General features: G+C 33.5%; 1 protein-coding gene across 1 annotated transcript in view; it reads left to right on the forward strand.

The window, feature by feature from the left end:
• LOC129233368 (uncharacterized) overlaps positions 1-21,417 on the forward strand; it is a 56,520-nt gene that overhangs the window by 13,553 nt on the left and 21,550 nt on the right. The window contains exon 6 of the mRNA XM_054867410.1: positions 10,252-10,336. Within this exon, the coding sequence (XP_054723385.1) occupies positions 10,252-10,336 (85 nt within the window). The remainder of the gene's footprint in view (positions 1-10,251; positions 10,337-21,417) is intronic.

Consider the following 21,417-nt stretch of genomic DNA (forward strand, 5'->3'; position numbering starts at 1 on the left):
CCAATGAGAAACTATTTTCAATGCTGAAAAATTATTGAGCATACTGATCTAAGCAGCAATCACTGAAAGTGTATTTTTTTGTATTTCAGAAGGTTTTTTACATTCATTGTATTTTTTAGGAAGACTACAAATGCTTTGCTTTTTCTAAGCATTCAGTATCCAAAGGAAAAACCTAAGTGCGCTGTATTACAGGAGAGCATGCGCGTCGTTGGCACGGGGGACAAGGGGGACGCGTCCCCCTCAATATTTTGAACTCGTTAAAAGGCCCCCTCAGTATTTGAGAATAATAAATGTGCATACAAAAAATTCCGGTCTTACTCATTTGTGACAAAAAAAAAGATTTTAGACCAAAATAGGGCTGCTGATCTACCAAGAAAACGAACAGAAAATGACACCCCTTGTCCAGCAAGAACTGCCTTATCTATAATATTTGAGGAGTCATCTGAAATTCAGTTGATTCTGTTTGCTGTACGTTTACTTTCTTGCCTCTACTTCTTTTTCTTATTTCCTGTATCTTACTCCTCACCTCCTACTAACAAAACTCATTAAAACGATGATCCACCATTCAAATCCCCCCACGTCCCCCTACCATCTCACAACTGTACTATACAACAAAATCTAGTGGAAAATGGTATTTAATTAAAAAGTTTGTGTGCTGAACCCTTGGAACCAGAAACTGTGTAATATAATTGATAATATATTCTATTTAATTTGAAAGTTCCCAAGAAATAAATAAGTTACATTAAATTGCATAAAGTTAATAATTACATGGACAACTTTAGTTGCTTCAAAATATTGCATTCTTGAAACATTTCTAGCTTTGAAACTTCCAAAAATAAAAATATCGTACCAGTTTTTAAAATTTACCGGAACAGATGTCGCAGCAATCAGAACCCTTAAGAAATTTCTTTTAAAATTATATTTTATTGTTTTCTTATTAGTATAAAATTTCAGTTTTATTTATTTAAATATATTGATGTAGCGATAAAAATTTACTCAATTCCCAGTCATTGATCAAGATTATTATTAATAATCTAGGATTATAAAATACCCAGAGAATTATGAAACCTAAATAAAAGCTGAATTTTTAACTTTTAGTTTTAATCAACCTAAATATGAGGAGAATGCCCTTTCCTTGCGCATCTAATTTTGATCTAAAACCTAAATAATTCTCTCTAGATATTTAAATTCATTTACAAAATGAACATTGATATAAGACTATAAAAGAAAAGTGAAAGATATAAAGTTTTAATTTAATTTGTTATTTTTAAAGAAAAAGGGTTTTAGGTGTATTATAGGTCGATGTGTGAATTCACGTACATTGTTAATTATACTTTTATTTCTTTGAAAATTGAATCGTACGGCTTATTTTGCCATTATTCTTCTAGAAATCAATCAATTTGTTCTTCCTTATCTTTCAAAGATAAAAACCGATTTAAAAGAAGACATTTTTCTATTCTAGTATTTTTTCTTGATGCACTCAACTATTTTATCTACAGGGTCCAGGATTTCAAATATGTTTGTTTGCTTCACTTTTAACGGGATAAGATTCTCATTTAGAGACTAACTTTTTATTTTCACTTATCTTACTGAAACGTTAAGAATATGCTTATTTGAGACGGCTTTTGGCCGCATTTTTTGCATTTTGAACGTCAACGTTCCCGAATGGCAACATCAATTTAAAAAAAAAAACCTTTATAATAAGTTTTGCTTGTATTTTTAAAGAAAAATTATTTTCATCAACAAAAGTAGATTTAATTTTTTTGTAAGAAAAACGCTCTTTCATTAATATGGTCCTACAAAATTTGCAAAAAATCCGTTTTTATCGATTTTTATTGTTAAAACGTTTTTAGCTTAATGCTGATAAAATTTAAGATATAATATATATAGAAATCATATTGATGATCAAACACGACCGATAAAAATGAGCTATCCATAAACTCCCTCCTTTAAGATAAAAAAGGGGTTTCTTGTAACTCCGAAAAACATTTCCTGAAAATTTGTGGCTATGAACTTTGTTTTGTCTTCTTTTACTTTTCAGCACACAGGTATTTATTTAAATCTTACTTATATTCAGTATTTCATTCTTTTTATTTTTTAGATTTAGAGCTTCCTATTTATTTTTACATCACTAAATTAAAGTTCCCGTTTTCAAAAAATGGGGGGAGGGGGGTACATCTCCTTGGTGATTGTTCTGCATTACATCAATCGTCCTCTTCAATAAAGAAGTGCCCGCAACGCCCATGCAGGAGAGAGCTGTTTCCAAACCTACAAAGTTAGGTGATTCCAAATTTCCAATATATCCCTTGCTGCCGAGTTTTGAAAGTTAGTGTGGTACTCAAACACAAAATTCAAAAAGAGTGTCCAAAACATAGCAAAACCTCAAGCTTTAACATGCAAGAAAATTTGCTTTAGATTTTTAATAGTAATAACTGGTGGAAAATATGAACTTTAACTTTAGACTTATTACCACCAATTAATTCTATAAGTAAATTTATCTTTAAAAAAATCAAATGCAAACAAAAAAAATAACATAATCATCCAAACAATATTTTAGTAAAGTAATACTAAACTGAAAAAGTAGAACAAAACCAAATGAGCTGTCACAACTTTGTATTAGACTTTAATACTATGAGAAAAAGTTTTTAAATCTTAAGCTCAAACTGGTGGGCTATTGCATTTGTTAGCATTTTGTGAATAAATTGGATCATTTATTTAGTCAAGGCTTCAGCATATTTGTTAAGATAAACAATTTCATTCCTGATTGATTAAGATAGTAAAATGTTACCTTAATTTTTTAATTAATATTCATTAGATATTTTATTCCCCTCTTCTGTGCCAATTGATGAGTCAGAAAGAAAATTTAATATTTTCCCTTAATTTTTTTTTCCCTCTTTTCTTCTACTTGCTTACCCAGCACCCCAACAAAGATTTTAGGGGGTACTCAAGCAACGTAGCACCCCCTGGAATCTGCTTTGCACCTCCTGTTTGTTTGTATCAAGATTTGTGAGACATCCTGTATGTCTTAAGTTTGGATACACAGGATGTATGCAAACTTCTGGAAAATTGCTCACAGGAATTTTGAAGTGACATAGCATCCAGATACAGAAATCTAGTTGTCATACAGTAATGAATATTATTTTGAGATTTGTAACACATTAGTGCAATTCAGCCGTTATGGACAGTAAATCTAAAGATTGGAAGGTTTTACAACTATGAAGATTTTCAAACATCATTATGCCGTGTAAATTTTCTACTGGTGATAGCCACTTCAAAGATTCTGTGAAGCTGGCTCTTCAAGAAACATTCCATGAAATTTGAACAAACAACGTGGATTCCCGAACTAGAACAAAGGATGCTTTGTAATGCAGGAGATAATCCAAGTGCTTGTTAACTAGCATTTGCTAGTTGCTAGGTTCATTAAACCATCATCTTTCAATAGCATTTCTTAAAGCGTCATTCATAAGGAGTTTAATAAACAATATCTTTTGAAATGTGAAACTGCTATTAATTTACGGATGAGTCAAAAAAGAATTTCCTAAAATCATACATCATCAAAGCTCATGTCACCACTTGCATCTAAAGAACTTGACTCTTAGTGCTTGTAATAACCTTATCAAATATGCATTATATTGTTTGTTGATCTCTGCTTATTATTAATTACTAAACTGTAAATAGAATATAATAACCATACTGGGATACCAACTATTGTGCTGAATTTGTCAATATTGTTCTACATGCTTGCTTAAATATTATGATTTTCAGAATAAGTTTTTAAGGTTAAATGCAAAACATTGCTTGTAAAGCTTAATGTAATCGTAAACATACAGTCGAGTCCCGACTTACGGAAGGGATGCGTTCCAAGACCCTTCACGTAAGTTGAAATTTCGCATTGTGGAAAAGAGTGTGTAAAAACTAATATAAACATACCCATACGATTAAAGACACTTGTAAACACCACCTCAAATTGTTAAAAACCATTTCTTAACCATACATTACTGTTTCTTAAATTAAAAAAATGAATTTTTATTTATTGTATTTTTTAAAAAAAAAAGTTTTATTTAACATAAAAAACTGCTGCGATGCACAAAATCAATGATCAATTGGGAAAGAAAGACGTAAAATAAACCACTACGGTAAGTCGATTATGTAGTGAGAAAAACGAATGCACTATAGTTGTACCAAAGAACATATATTGTACAGTAAATCCAGTAATGATATTTGTAACTTAAAAAATTACAGATGGTGATAATTTATGCTGCATGATCAAACCTTTATTCTTATATAATTTTAAATCAGGGTTGGCTTTCTGCCGGCAGAAACTTGTTTTTGCCGTGCCAGTGGCAGAAACTGGTTATAACTGGTAAAAACCGGCAGAAACTGGCAAAAACTTAAAAGCATTTAATTACTTAAGTGATTGCTAAATGATATTCATTTAAGTAAACTAAGAAATTAAATTTCATTTCATCATTTAAAAAAATAAAAACCTATGATAATGCCCTTGATTTAGTTCGAGAAGGGAACTTTTCAATTGCAGATGCTTGTAATGTTTGGATTAATCTAACAAAGGACGAAAAATCATATAGGTGCTCAGGAAAGCGGAGCGACATACAAAATTAAAAGGCATTTCTGATTTTCATTTGCTTACTTATACGCTTCATCTAAATTGTTTGTGATCGAAATTATCATGTGCTTCAAGAAGAAAGTGCCAGAATTTTACTTGCCAATAAATATTAAGATAGATTTTGTACGTAATGTCAGTTTTGCAAAACAAATTGGCCCTATTTCTCGAAACTCATTTTTCCAGTTAAATTTCTCTCACTACCCCAGTTACTACATGGTGGACCAGTTTAAAAAAAAAATACAATTGATGAAAGCTTCATGAACATTGCTTGTTCCTTCATGCATTGCCTGCTAGCTCTTCTGTTGAAGGAATATTCTAAAGTTTTTCATTTGTACATATTAGGTTGAGAAACTATTTAGATTTTAGAAACCACCTTTACTAAGAAGCAACTGCAGGGTCCAAACAATGTAACATTTGATTTTAAATTGTGGTAATATCGTAATCTTTAATTTTTCTTCTTTGACATCACTTATTTTGAATTTGCTGTTATTTTCAACACTTCTTATGTTTCATAATATTGTAGTAGCGAAATTTACATTCTTAGTTTTGCCCCGCCCACTCAAAAAAAAAAGCAATTCAATTGCATCCGAGTTCCATTCCATCACTCATACATGGGAACTTTATTATTAAATTTATCAGAGTTCATCTTAATTTGTTGAAGGTGTGAGAAAATAAAGATATTTAGTCAGTCGATAGAATACAGAAAAAGAGAAATTCTAATTCTCTAAAAGAGTAGTGCCCAACATAAGGCCTCCAAAACTAATCCATGCGACCCACTGCTACGTTCAATGTCGGGAATCAAACATGTTCCGGAATTTCTGAACCTAATAATTTATATGCATTAGGGTGCGTCTTATTTTTAAAGATGTTATTTTTTCATGAGGCACCCTTTCATTTTAATCCTTTGGATGAAAAAAAAAATTCACATATCTTAAAAATAAAAAATGAATAAAATTTAAAGGTTGCAAAATTTGAAATCTACTTTTTTTTTTGCATCGATTATTATAATATTTATTTATGTTATCTTTTTGTCATTAATTTTAATTAGTAATAAATTAAATTGTTACTGACTTTGAAATTATTTCATATTTTATTAAATCATGTTAATTATCTGTAGCTACAATCAACTGACAACCTCTTTATTAACTGTTGGTTAGCAACTCAAAGAAACACAAGTTGTCAGTTAAGAACTCAAAAAGAAAATTAAGAGAGTTGGATTTCAATAATCAAAAACAAAATTATTGGAATCCATCATTAGATTATTTGCTTGACCTTGCTCTTGCTGATGATACTTTACGCAAGATTTCATTTCCATGCGAGAAATTATTTCTAACTGAAAGATAACTAGGAGGAAAAGGCGAAATCGGTAACAAATAAATCTCAATTTAAAAAGGCAACAGAACTTGCATGAAAAGAAGAAATTCTGAAAGAAAGAAAATCATGAAGAATCTGAATCAACTGTTCAACTGTAGTAAAAGTTTTTCTTTTTTTTTTTTTTTTTTTTTTTTTTTTTTTTTTTTTTTTTTTAGCCTCTGTTGTAACTGAATGTACTTTGACTGATTCTAAAGAACAAGAATTTGCAACAAAGTTTATCTAGATTTGGTCTTTTGTTGTTGAAAAGCATTTCCACTTATAAGAATTAAACTGTTGCTTCAAGTAATTTTATTTGACATCTACGTGTCATTTCTGAAGAGAAAAAATCCAAATTGGTCTCTTTCTTAAAGAAACCTAAAAAGAACAACTCCTCCTATGAAACACTGAACAGCAGATGTAGAACTAAACCAAAGGGGAAAAAATAGAGGATTTCATTACTAACATTTAGATTTTTCACCATAAAGATCTTTTCATCAAGTTTTTTTTGAAGAGATATTATCAAATAATTTGGATGATGTGTAGCAATCAGAAAAAGGCTTGTATATTTCACATTACTAGAAACAAAGGGGGGAAAAATTACAATATTGGTGAATGTAAAAGACTGAAATTTTAACCAATGATAATGAATAGCGTAGTGGAACTTTTGCATGATTTTTGTTTGACATTATTACACAGCATAGCAACCATGAAATGCTTATTATTATTATTATTATTATTATTATTTTGTATATATAGGAAATAAGTATTTGGGTTATATTTCTACCTTAACCAACCCAATTTCATGTTGATGTCAAATATTACAATAGAAAATTGGGAATATATTTTTACTCTATTTTTTCACAATGAGCGTAATTTTAATCGCTGGTAGCAACCTCTAAATTTCGTTAAAATTCTTCGAAACTTTTAAGTGGGTGTTTTTTCATCAAAAGGAAGCAATTGAAGGGGTGCCCCATAAGAAATTCAAATTTTTTTAAAAATATGCATTATAAGACGTACCCTAATATGCATTTGAAAATGTGTAAATAAGTAAACAAAACAAGTATACTTTTGAATCAAAAAAATTGATTCATAGCTAAATGGTTTATTCTAAAAAGATCTGGTTTAGAAAAACATAAAAAACTAAACTATGTGGCTTTACTTTAAAGAACCAAAATACTGTTAAGTTATGTGGATGATTAAATGCACTGTTGACACTACCTGTTTATAAAAAAAAATATCAGACATTTAAGCATCATCATATTTGTTTCACTGCATTTTTACTTTACTTAAATTATGATGAAGACAAATAAGAATAGTTTAGTTTTTTAAGTGTAAACTTATATTTTTTCCATTATGAGTAAGTGCTTCAATGAGACTGTGGCATTCCATGTAAACGTTTTGCTAATGCTCATTTCCAAAAATTAGCGAGTTTGAGATTAAATAGTGCTATTCTCTTCGTGTAATGAGATCATGAAAATTTTCATTGAAATCATGAAAAAGTCATGGAATTTTTTCATTCAAATAGAGTATGAACCCTGTCTTTAACTTTTCTGTAATTGTTTGAAACTTTCTTTTTTTCCTCATATCTTAACAAACTTTAAATGAAACAGTGCTCTTAGGTGTTATTATGTTTCATCAACTTTCCCATATAGAATGAAAAAAATAAATGGAAAATGAGGAGTAGTTATTTGTATAAGCGATGTTCAAACTAGTACCGTGTGGGAACTTTCGCTCTCAGAGATGCCAAAGGAATGAAGTTCCATTCATGAAAAAACCAGAATTCCCTTTGGAAAATTTTCATGTTGCAGGTGAAGAATTCGTGTTAGGAATAAAATTCTGTACCGGGGAAAAAATTACGTTATAGCCATTTGGCGTAAGTCGGATCGCGTTGTAGCGGGAGTCGACTGTATAGCTGTAACCACTGTAATAATTAACTAATTTTCAAACAAATAAAATCAATTGCTCAACAATGGGGTATGGACATCATGGTGCATTTAGAGAATTCTTGTAGTTATTTTAACAAAATAGTGGTGTCACTGAACTGAGCAAAAAAAAGTATTTTTGTGAATATTTTGAAGCCAAAGTACAGCCATTTGAAATAGAAGCTTTGCATTAACTAAAACAGTGATGTCCAACTTTTTTTAACCCAAAAGCCTAGAGTCATATGAAGATGCTGGGGCCAGAATGCATAAAAAATTTGAATATATTTGATTTGTTTTCCCTATATAACATAGGGAAACACAGAAAAGAAAGAAAAATTACAAACCTAGAATTGCTGTCATTACTATATGCTTATTTTATCAGTACAGTTGTGATACTTATAATGAGTCCTGATTGAACAGGAACCTTGATTTAACAAAGAAATCAGAATTGATTGGTTGGTACAATGTTAAGTCGACTGTAGCATAACTCACTTTTAATGAGCAAAACCTGCTAAAAGGAAGCAATATTTTTGGATTCATAAAGTTTCTATTGACTTCCAGCTCAGTTTATCCTTCCTTGGAAAAATTCCTTTAACTTTCCAAAGCTAGTGATGAGTCAGAAATCCCAAGAACAAGCAATGTCTGCTCTTTTCTTCAATTCATGGAGTAGAGAAGCATTTGAAAAATATTTATGGAGTAGTTTCTGCCAACGATATCACTTCTGAAATACTTCTGAGGTTATTATAGGTCTAATTCAAATAAAGGAGACGGAAACAACCATGAAAGTGATAATGATAATGGCAACTGTGAAGAATTTCGAGCAGAACCACGCTCAAGGTAGTCAATGGCTTTTGATGTGCAAAAAAGCTTCAAGCTGTTTTGGAAGATTGGGCTGCAAATGATAATGATTTTCAAGTCATGAGCATTTTTGAAAAATAGTAAAGCAAGAAAGAGACAATAAGACCAGTTCAAGGCATATTAACTAAATTCTTTGATGCTGCACAGAAATTAAAATCGCATAAAGCAAATGTGTTTTGAATTCTTATGACTTTTTCATAAACCCATTTTTTACAAGCACTCAGTTATAACGAGCAAATATTGCGGTCCCTTTGTGTTTGTTTCAAACGTGTTCGACTGTACAATGTTTCCGTCTGTCTATTAGCAACAAATTTCTGACCATTGGCTCCAAATTTGCAGCACTCATTCTTACTTCTGAACAGGATTGGCAAGTTTCTGCCGAGGTGGTTAAAACCACTGGTTAAAACCAGCAAGGCAAAAACCACTTTCTGCCACTTTTGGGGCAGAAACTGGCAAAAACTCACATAATAAAAAATTAATTCATGATATACAACAGAAAATGCATGGAAAAAATAATTAATTGTTAACCAAAGTACTATAATTTTATTACAAAATTATCACAGTTCAAAATCAAATGTTACACTGTTTGGACCCTGCAATTACCTCTTAGAAAAGGTGGTTTCAAAAATCTAAACAGGTTCTCAATTTACTATGCACAAATAAGAAATTTTAGAATATTCTTAAAACAGAAGAGCTAGCAGACAATGCATCAAGGAGCAAGCAATGTTTGAAACTTTTATCTATAGTATAACTGGTCCATCATGTAGTAACTGGGGTTGTGGTAGAAATTTAACTGGAAAAATAAGTTTTGAGAAGTGGGGCCAGTTTGTTTTGCAAAGCTGTGATATTAGGTACAAAATTTAGACAAGTAAAATTCTGGCACTTTCTTCTTGAAGCACATGACATGATAGTTACAATCACAAACAATTTAGAGGAAGCATATAAGCGAGCAAATTACAATCAGTAATGCCTGTTTAATTCTGTATGTCACTCCTCTTTCCTAAGCACCCCTGTATGATTTTTTATCCTTTGTTAAATTAATCCAAATACTATGAGCCTCTGCAATAGGAAAGTTCCCTTTCTGAACTAAATCAAGAGCACTAGCATGGTATTTTATTTTTTTAAATGATGAAATGTTTAATTTTTTAGTTTACTTAAACAAATATCATTTACAAATTACTTGAGTTATTAAAGACATTTTTAAGTTTTTACCGGTTATAACCAGTTTCTGCCACTGGCACGGCAAAAACTAGTTTCTGCCGGCAGAAAGCCAACCCTGCTTCTGAATGAAGATCATTACTCATTTCCAGAAAATATTTTTCGTTTCGTAATGTTCAGCTGATCAGCTGGCCATACCGTAGATTGGCATCACCGATCTGGAAAATATTTTAATATATTCCAGCATGCTGAATTTTCTGCCCATTTGCTAGATGTTCACGCTTCTCTATTTTTTATATTTTACTAAGACAGTTTTTTTCATGTTATGATTTTTAGGTAACTATGAAACCATATACCATTCCCTGCTGCTTATTACTAATTTGAAGAAAAAGCACCATGCTTGTTATTCTGTTATTTTGAGGTAATTCCTGTTTTCTTGATCTATTGTTATTAAATGCCAATTGTTTATTAAAAGTGAGGAGCATACTTAGATTTATTTTTAGAACTAAAGTATATTAACTATATTATTATCTAAACATAAAATCAGGGCTGATCCTAGGGTGTCGGCCGCCCGTGTGCAAAGCCCTAATGTGCCGCCCCTCAAAGAGTAATTTGCATATTTTGACTAATCTTTAACGTCCATATAAATCTTTCTCCAAATTTCTATGTCAAATTTCGACTCAAATAACAAAAAAAGAAAAAGAACGATGAACTTATCAAAAGGAAGACAAGTTTTATAGTAAGAAACTCCTTAAGTACAATTTGTATCTTTGAAGAGAGCAATAGATATACCCATATTTTATAGTCTGTCTTCAGTGGCATCAAAAGAAGGACGGAGGAGAGGAAGCGGGAGTGGGGGATTTATCCCAGAAAATTATCGAAATTGGCGCATGAAAAATTGTTTTAGTTAATCTTTGTTTGTGTTTGGTTGCAATGACTAAAGAGTCGGATATATTCAAGGTGCATGGAGAAATTTTTGAAATTGACGCCAAATATCGCAATTTTAGGAACTTTTTCGAGACTTCAGGGAAAGTACTAATGCAAGCTGATGTTCTTTCCTAAAATTCTTTCAAAATTGAATTCAATTTGAAGCAATTTTTTGTGACCGTAGCTTTGGAAGGATCGGCACTCTTCCCGAAAATTTTCATAAACTGGAGTTTTAAACACGCACTTTTGAGCTATCTTTGTTAATGTTTCTAAAGGGAATGAGATTCAATCGTCTCTCATCGAAAGTGTTCGAAATTGAAGTTTAAAACACAAATTTAGCCTGTCTTTGGTGACGGTAAGGGGATCTGGCGGCTTACTTTCGGTAATTTCTTGGGACTATTGTTTCAGAAACCCACTTTTGACTATATTTGAAAACCATAAGGGGAAAAGTGAAAATATTCCTAACCGAAATATTTTTCGAAACTAAAATCCATTTCAGGCTATTTTTGGGGAGGAATGGTTTTGAGGCTCTGAAGCGGATATTTCTAAAAGCACAATTTTATACTATCTTTGGTTACGTTAACGAAAATGGGAAGTTTCGGTGGATCTTTCGGATATTTTTTGATATAAATATCTGAAAAATACAACTATAGACTTTTGTCCACCTCACCTCGACGATTGATGGGTATGCCCAAGCGCCGTGGAAAGTTGCATAAGCAATGCAGTTCTCCGGAATTTTTTAAAAAATGAAGTCCCAAAATCGTATTTTAAGCATTGTTTGATAACAATGGGACAAAGAGTGGGTGGGGGTTCAGTGCCCTCATGAACTTTTTTTGAAACTGAAGTCAATTTCATGCTAGTCTTGGAAGGAAGGGTTCTGTGGCTCCACGGAACTGTCTAAATACGAATCTTAGAAGTATAGTGATTGCGTTGGAAGAAAGGGATATCGGGTGTCCTTCCCCGAAAGTTCTTGAAACTGATATTTGAAAAACGCAATTTTAGTTCATTTTTCAATACGTCAAGTGAGAGGAGGTGGGATTAGGGGCCTCTTTAAAGACGCTAATTGAGACTATCTTTGGTAGTAATATTTGCGAGTGGATTGCGGGGCCCTCCATCACAAAAATATCGAAAAGAAACCAAAAATGTCACTAAGCAATTTTTGATGATATTAGGAAGTGCTGTCTTCTGAAAACACATTTTGGATTACATTTTTACGCTATGTTTGATTCAGTTAAGGTGGAAGATTTGAATCAGAGGCTTAATTGAGTCCTTAAGATCAGTGGTTCAACCAGCGAAATTTTCTGAAATTAAAGTCCTAAAAACGCAATTTTGAGCCTTCTTTAATCTTGTCAAGGAGGTCATGGCATCCTTTTGGATCTGTTTTGGCGATACATTTAAATTTACTTCCCGGGTCAAGAACCCTGTCCTCCTATCAGATTTGAAACCGAGCAGTTCATCTTTAATTTTAATTAGAAAAAATTGCTGCAAAGGGAGAAAATTTGGCATTCGTATATGTTTGACTCTCAGGAGAGTTTTCCACTGTCACTCCAGGCATCCCCCATTGTTGAACACAGAATTTGTTGTTTGAAACGCTTGCGAGAGTATCTAATCAGTGTAGCTTTTTATATATACAGGGGTCTGTCCAGGATTTTTCACAGGGTCTGTTTTTTGTGAAAAATCAAATAATTTTTTTGAAAAATGAATTCATTTTGGGAAAAATCAAATAAATTCGCAAAAAAAAAAAAATTGTTAAAATGAAATTTTAGAATTTAGAGATGGCACAAACTGCATCAATTAAACTTAAAGTTGAGTGTTTTCCTCTTCTATGTTGAGAAAATCATTCTGAGGTGTTTTTCTGATATTTGGCGGGGGGGGGGGGGGGCATTGCTCTCTCAAGTATCAATATTTATCTACCATTCTACATTATGTTAAATTATACTAGAAATATTTCTGTGCAGTATTTAAAATAATTGTAACAAAAAAATAAATAAATAAAATAAAATTCGGAATAGGGTTCAGCATTTAACTTTTTGACTCAAGTCACACATAAAAAGCACAGAATTTCGTTTAAAACTTATAATTTCCGTGATTTTAACAAAAATAAAAAGATATTTTAATTGTTTACCTCTTAACAAAGCGTAATAATCATCAAAAATTCGAAAAATCGGATTCCAGTAGCGGATGCAAAGAGATTGCAATTCTCAAAGTGAAGGCACCAAAAGTATAAAAACGGCTTGTAAAAGAAATATTTTTGATAAAATTATTTTAAAATTGCATTTTAGAGTCCTATGATAAACATTTCATTAATATTTGTGGACACAGTTGACGCAAAAAAAAATAAAAAAATAAACCATCTATTCAGCATTTTAATTTTTGACTCATAACAGAAAATGGAATTTTGCTTTAAAAACTTGAAAAGAGAGTTATAACAGAAATAAAGAGACTTTTCATTTATTTGCATCCTAATAAAGCGAAGCTAGCTTGAAAAAAGAACAAAATATGATTCTCATATCGGATGTTAAAAGATTGCATTTTTCAAAATGTAGACATCTAAAGAAAAAAAACCGGTAATTAAAAGAGTTTATTTAAAGTTAATCATCCTTGTTAGCATCGAAAAATCAAAACCCATATAATTTTCTCCCAAAATAACAATTAAACATTGCACCCGCACTCGTAAAAACGCAAATATTGACAAGCTGGTAAAATGATGAGAATATTTTCTAATCAAGTTCATTATAAAGGTTCAACTCCAGACGCTAAGTGGTGATAATTTGGAAGTTGGTAACCCTATCTGAAGTGATCATATTTTTTCCCCACCCATATCCTCCCTTTCCCCTATCCCTTTGCAGTTCTAAGTTCATTTCACAGATATATATTATTATTGTTTATTAAATCATGAGCGGGGGGGGGGGAGAAAAGTGCTTACCAATGCCTTTTCAGAAAAGTTTACAACAACACCGCTGCTAACTAGATGTGATAAAACAAACAACCATTATATTTATTAGGCAGTAGCAATTATTTATCCCTTGCAGGAGCATTGCAAGAGTGCCGATTTTTTTTTTTTTTTTTTTTCAAAATTAGCCGATTTTGTATAAGCTGATCCCTCTAATTTGACTTTAAAAAAGGTTCCAAAAAATATCGGTTTATGCACAGAAATATGCGTTATTTTGCTTTCAGATTTGCTCTTTCAATAAACAATTTGTGAAAGATCCGATCTTGTTCACCAGAATTTTGTGAAGGGTCCGTTTTGTTTGACCAGGATTTTGTGGAAGGTCCGTTTTGGTTGATCGGATTTTTGAGAAGGGTCCGTTGGCGGACCCAAATATCCTCTGGCCAGACCCCTGATATATAAAATAAAACTATATCTATGGTCTATAAAAGCTTCGGGGGGGGGGGGGGGGGTAAACATTAGTGGCCGCCCTCGGTGCTTCTTTTAGAAGGCATCCTTTCATGCTTCAGGAGGGGGCCATTTCCCCCATTTCCCCTCCCCTGTATCCATGCCTGATTACCAGTTCTGTCATAAGTTTTACAACCAAATGAAGCATGTGTGTAAAGAGTAGATAATAAAGGACATCACATCACACCCAAGGGTCCCCTGTTCCTATCACAGTAGTGAGATAATATAGGACAATGAACCAACACAATGTTCGTTAGCATTCTATTTTTCTTAAACTATGCTATGCTGTCGGGAACTTGGCACTTCCTTTGATAATTGAACATTTAAAATTCAGCATATTTATTCGACTTAATATAAGTTATCTTTTGAGAAATTCGTGAGGAATTTTTCTTGAATAAAAGAACTATATGATGCGGCCGCCCCTTGCTTTGGCCGCCCTTGTGCAGTGCACACCTGCTAGGATCGGCCCTGCATAAAATCATAATTGCAAGAATGTTTATTGCATTTTATTTTTTTAATAATTATTAGATGGTTCTCATTACCAAGAATGGAATAAAAGCATAATGTGCAGCTAAATTGCAGGAACCAAATATGTGTACGATGTGTGGTACAACAACTATATTTTTTGTACAAAATTACAGAAAGGCTGTTTATTCGTTCTTTGTGGCAAAACAATGTTAAATTTCAAGTCATTTTTAGTGCCAAGTTAGGTTGGCAAACTCACCGGTCTACCGGTAAGTAACTGGATACTAACCGTATCGTTCTATGATCAACCGGTTACCACGGCGGTTACTATTCTAAGCAGTTGATTGGTTGATTGGAGCACGTGATCATTAGCTGTCACGTGATTAACTAACCGGTCGCTTTCGGTCGAGCTCGTCGAACGCAACCTTATTGTGTTCATTGCCCCTCAGCATCTTCTGTCTCACTGCCCACCCGGGTGGGGGGAGTACTGCCCTCATTGAGAAACACTGGCTTAGCATATTGTTAAATTTGTACGGCCGATATCCTCCGATGTGGATGAAAACAGATGCTTGAAGTCGTCCACCAATTATTCCGCAGCAATTCTTTGATCTTTAGATAATGACGCACTCCAAATTAACATCAATGTCAAGGACTCAGAGACACAGTCTCGGGGGGAATTGATTCTCCTAATGATGCAGTTTACTGGAGTACAAGTTGCCAACACTTCACCTTTCCGAATATTAATTGGTCTTTCTTTCACGTTGGCGACTCTTACAGGAATTACATCCTTAAAAAGGTCCACTATCGTACATGCTACCAGCACTCCTTTTGGGTTATTGCTTAGGTTAGGGTATTCGATGAGGCTGAATCAAAAACTATTACTTTCTTCAATGGAGCCAGGTGTTAATGATTCTGACCTTGAGGGAATCGATAAATCTGTTTGGGCTGTTATTTGATGAGCGGATTTTACATCATTTTCTGCGTGGAAAATGGCTATGTCTTCTCTCATGAAGTGCAGCTCATTAGTCTTGGAAGTCGAGGATGAAGTCATATTTCTTTAAAAAGTCCAATCCGAGAATGAAAGGGTCCGTGATATCAGCAACTAATGCCGTATGATGTTAAGGTGCATTTCCAAACACAATTTCCAAGTTCACTTTCCCTTCAATCTTGATTTTGTCACAGGTCACAGTTGGGAGGGTAACACAGGGCGGCATCCATAGAATCTGCAAAGGTGTTTCATATCTCAAGATCCAATGCTGGACTTTAGTCTCTGCTACGGTGGTAGCTTCTTGGTCTGGAATGGGGTATGCTTCGGACCATTTTGTAAAATATTCATTGGAAACAAGGATGTTATTTGTTCCCGTTCTCGGAAGCGGACCCAAGATGTTGATCCTGATTCGTTCGAAAGGAGCTCCAACGTTGTACGGAAGTAACTTCCCTCAGCTAATTTTCTTCGGTCCTTTACAGGCAGCACACATTCATTACCAGAATGGCACCATTTCTCCACTTCATCCTTCGCCTTGCTCCAGAAGAAGTGCTCTCAAATATTATTAAGGGTTTTAAGACACCAAGATGTCCTCCAGTCGCACTACTATGTATTTCCTTCAGAACATCTGAAATCCTTGATCGAGGAAGTAGTAACTGCCACCTAGATGTTTTACCATCATCAGATTCCCATTTTCGGTGTAGTACGCCATTCCGTAAATGGAGTGAGTTTCATAAAACCCAGTATCTTTTTGTTGCAGAACTGAAGATGGAAACGTCCTGCCAGCTAGGTCGTCGACTGTCACTTTCCATAAACTCCAAAATTGGTTTTATGTCCAGATCTTCAAGTTGATCTTTTCGAACTTGATCCTCATTCCATGGATCAGGATCTGATGATGTTGAAGTCACTCACTTGATAGGCAGTAGGGCTAATCGTTCCATACTGTTTCTCGATTCGGAAACAATAGTGGCAGTTCTCAGGACAGGGTCTCCTTGATAAAGCATCTGTATTACCATGAGATAACCCTTTTCAATGCTTGATCTCCATGTCATATTCCTGGAGCTGCTGTATCCACTTGGCTATCTGGTCTTTCGGATTTTTGAATCTTGAACCCCGTCGATGTAGTAGTTGAGTGCCAGGTTGTCTCGAACATCGGCAGGACAGTTTCAAAAAGCAAAATGAGATAGTCTCTCAACGTCTGCTGCTAGATCTTTCAAGATTTCCCCGGTTTTCTGGAAACAGGACTTCAACTGGAGTCGGCTGAAATCTTTCCGGCACTTCTCACCGAAGCGAAGCTCCAACACAGATGTGAGGGCGGCAAAATCCAGGCGCTGGCTGTCAGGAAGGGTCTAAATAATGTCCACTGCGTCACCTCTCAGTGATGCTGCAAGATGGCAGGCCTTGGTAACCAAGTCCCATCCATTCGCCATCGAAACTATCAGGAACTAGGTCTTGTACACTTGCCGTCAAATGTGGTGAGCTTAATTGAAAGTCATTCCATATCAAATCAACCAATAAAAAATAAATTTCGAAGGTCAATGTTTTGGATTTTTATGATTTTTTGTCTGCTTATTATACTTATCTCCAGGATGAAAAAACTGAAGTTTCAAATTTTTTCAACAATTCTTTGCAAAGTTATACGATTTTTAAATTTTGGAAGAATCCGAAATTTTGCATTGATTAAAATCTTAAGAGGGCTATTTTTAGAGTACTATTTGACTTAGAAGTCTACAATTGGTGCTGTTTTGTTCAGTCTTTTATGAGGTTTTCAAAAATATATAACAAAGCTCAGTTGCTAAAAAAAATGTTTTTTTAATATTTTTATTAAAAAAATTTTTTTTAATTTGTAAAAATTCAAAATCGAAATTTTTAATTTTCTTGAAAAAAATATATGTTGCTTAGCCTTTTGTTAGCAACATTTATTCAAAATTTCAAGATGGCATTCTTTTGGTATCATGCAGAAAAAAAAATTTTCCTCTTTCATCAGTGCTTTAATGGGTCATGCCATGTCAAATCAACCAATAAAAAATAAATTTTTAAGGTCAATGTTTTAGAATGTAATGATTTTTTTATCTGTCTATGACAAATCTGAAGTTTCAAATTATTTCAACAATTCTTTCCAAAGTTATAAATTTTTTTAACTCTGGAAGCATCATAAATTTTACATTGTTTAGTAATCTTTAAAAGGCTATTATCAAAGAACTAATTGACTTAAAAGGTTAAAACTTGTGCTGTTTTCTTCAGTATTTTAGGAGGTTTTAAAAAATATATAACAAAATCTAGCTACAAAAAAAAAATCATTTATTTAAAAAAAAAATTTTTTTTGTAAAATCTAAAAATCAAAATTTTTAATTTTCTTGAAAAAAAAAAAAAAACAGGGTACTTAGTCTTCTTTAAGCAACATAAATTCAAAATTTCATGATGGCATTTTTGTGGTATCATGGAGAAAAAAAAAATTCTCTTTCAAACAGATGCTTTAATTTTATTTGTAAAAAACATTTGTTCTAATGAAAAGTAGTTAAAGTTCAAACCCGGACTATTGCATAGAAAAACAAGTACTTGGCAGTATTACAAGCATATTAACAAGTTCAAACAATTTTTTTAGTGAAGAAATATTTATTATTGAATAAAAAATCTAAATTTTATTTAAATTTGAAAACTTCAATTTAAAAGTTACTGAAGCTTTTTTAGCCATAGTTTAAAAGCAAATTTAAGTTTTATTTATACATAACTGCTACAATATAAAATTTAATATTTTTTTAAACCTATTAAGAAGCAGTTTGAGATGTGTGTAACTCACTTTGCTACTATAGAACTCGATTTGTAAGTCCTAGTATAGATATACTTTCTTCTTATGTAAGATTACAATTGCTTTTGCCATCTCCTCTTTCGAGACTTGGTATGCCCTGCTTGTAGCAGGGACAGGATGTAATTTGCACAGAACAAAATTTTTAGGAATGGTCAAAATGTCTGCTTTTCTTGGATAAATGAATGATGATGATGGTTTGCTAGGATGAAGGAAAGAAACCTGGATTTCTTCTTCTACCTGATCTTTTGAAATTACATATCCTATCCACCATTTGCTGTCACAGGCACAAGAAATATAGCCCACAAATTCTTCAAACTGTACATCCCCATTATGAGGGCTCATGAACTCGGGATCCTCTGTACTAGAGCCTGGTTTTGGATCTTTGCTGAACTCATTCATAACATCATCAGTTTCAGGAACTGAGGAATGTTTTTGCTTACTTAATTGTATGCGACAAGCAGTACAAATTTTCATTCCTTCTTCAATGCCATATGTTAGTGTTGTCATCCACAAACTTGCAGTTCTTTTTTTCACCCAATGTCCTTCCTTTTTAAATGGATTGCAGCAAAATATGCTCCATTGTTTATCCATTTTCAACTGAAAGTTGGCTCTTAACAACAAAAATATGCATAAATTTAACATTAAAATAACAATAAAACTTGGGAAAAAAAATTCTCAAAGAAAGCAAGCAGTAAAATTTAGAATGTGCACTGTCCAAGAACATACAAAGTACTGAAGATTTCAATGCCTCTGTAGTGGGAGAAAGCAGACAAGTTTCATATTATACCAGGAGAAAGCCTAAGGATTCGTTACAGCAGGCAGCTAATGAGTGGAAGTGGCTACTTAGGGATGGGTAGCAGGGATATAAGTGCTGAAGCATGACTCATGATGCAGTGATCGCAGCCGTCCTATAATTCCTATATTTCCTATATTTTTGAAATATTGAAAAAAAATGTCCTATATTTGTCCTATAATTTTGAAAATTGCTGTTTGTCCTATATTTTCTGTTTTCTCATCAAACGTAGAAATAAAAAAAAATCTAAATTTGTCCGAATTTTTTTTTTTAAAGACGGGAATCGATGAGAAATGGTTTGAACACAAGAAGGAACCACGTGTCTGAAATGCGCTTAATTCTCCTCTCCGTTTGCTGCTCAATGAATAGGGTTACTAGATGGCTGATACAGTCCAATCTAAACGGGGAACAGTGTAACCCGGAAATCTCGCCAGCTGTTCCCCTCGTTAGGTTTAGTTACTGCTTTTAGCATTAGAATTTACGAGGAGTCATGCGATCTTTAAAAATATCTAATTGGCCCTGAATTATCAAATGACCGGTTTTTAACCGAATATATGCATCATTAAACAAAATCATTCGTTACTTTTATTTAATATGAGAATTAAAACTTGGCTATTTCTCGGCAACCTTTCGCCAAGACAACACTCCCTCCAGCCGAAACCGTCGAGCGCAGCAACGGCACCGACAAAAGAGCGATAATCATAAAAATCTGAGCTCGGACTGTACCCCACTCTCTCGCCAAGCGTATTAAAGTTTCTCTGTCGTTGCCCTAGCAACCGTTCGGAGCGGAGAAGTACGTATTTTTCTGCGCTATCGAAAAATTGGCAAGTGACCAAACAGTGGAGAGGAAGGAGCAGTACGTTCGCTTCTTGCTATTAGGCGTACTGAATGATTTAGGCTTAGAGGGGTCACGTGTTGCCGTGATTATCGTTTAGCATGTGTGATTGATATTATTAAAAGATGCCTCGACAAACAAAGTTTCAGGAAGATTGGCTTAACTTGAAAGATTGCACTGGAAAGAAAGTTGAATTTTGGTGCAAGGACGGCAGAGACGAATTCCATTGCATTTGCCGATTTTGCCAAAAAGAAATTTCTATCGCTAATAGCCAAAAGTTGCAATTGTTGCAACATGCCAGCACTGCAAAACATAAGAAGTTCGTGGGAGTTGCAACTGATGCATCTCAATCCAAATTAACTACTACCTCAACAGCTTGCGGTGAGAAAGGACTTTGTTTATCAAATGCAGCCAGTTCTTCAACTTCTTCTATTTGGAACTTAAGTGAAGAAGAAAAAATAATTTCTTCGGAAATTCTTTACATCCTGCATGCGGCAGTCAATAACATATCATTTTCATCTTTTGATGGCATAATGAAAATATTTTCCAGGATGTTTTCTGGGCACAATGCCGCAAAAGAGATGAAGCTGTCATCTCGAAAAATCTCTTATGAGATATCTCATGGATTAGGACCCTATTACCTATCCCTCATCACTAAAGATGTTGAGAGGAGTTCTTTTTTTACACTTATGTATGACGAGACATTAGATGAAGCAAATCACAAACAAGTTGACATTCATGTGCGATATTGGAGTAACGAATGTAACAAAATTCAGCAGAGCTATATTGGCTCTGAAATGGTATTTCACGCTACAGCAACAGATATTGATTCTGCAATCATGAACTGTATAAGGAAATCAAAATTACCGTTGAAGAAAGTGATAATGCTTGGTAGTGATGGACCGAATGTAAACAAGGCTGTTTTTAAAATTATTGATCAGCGTCTAAAAAATGATGGTGTAAAAGAAGGACTGATAAATGTTGGCACATGCAACTTGCATGTAATGCATAATGTGTTTGGAGAAGGATTGAAAATAGACAGTTTTGCTTCTATCACAGAATTTTTAGAGGATATTGACATATGGTTTCGAAAATATCCTTCCAGACAAGAGGATCTTATGATAACAGCTAGCAGTTCAACTGAAGAGGATAATATTTGCACAACATCAAGATTTGTCAGTAATCGCTGGTTATCCATTGTCCCTTCCTGTCAGCGAGTGTTAAAAATGTACAACACTTTAAAAAAGCATTTCCTGAAAGATTTAGTTGACAACATAAGTGGTTGATCAAG

This window comes from Uloborus diversus, chromosome 1 (assembly GCF_026930045.1).
Source record: "Uloborus diversus isolate 005 chromosome 1, Udiv.v.3.1, whole genome shotgun sequence".
In the NCBI taxonomy this organism is placed as follows: domain Eukaryota; kingdom Metazoa; phylum Arthropoda; class Arachnida; order Araneae; family Uloboridae; genus Uloborus; species Uloborus diversus.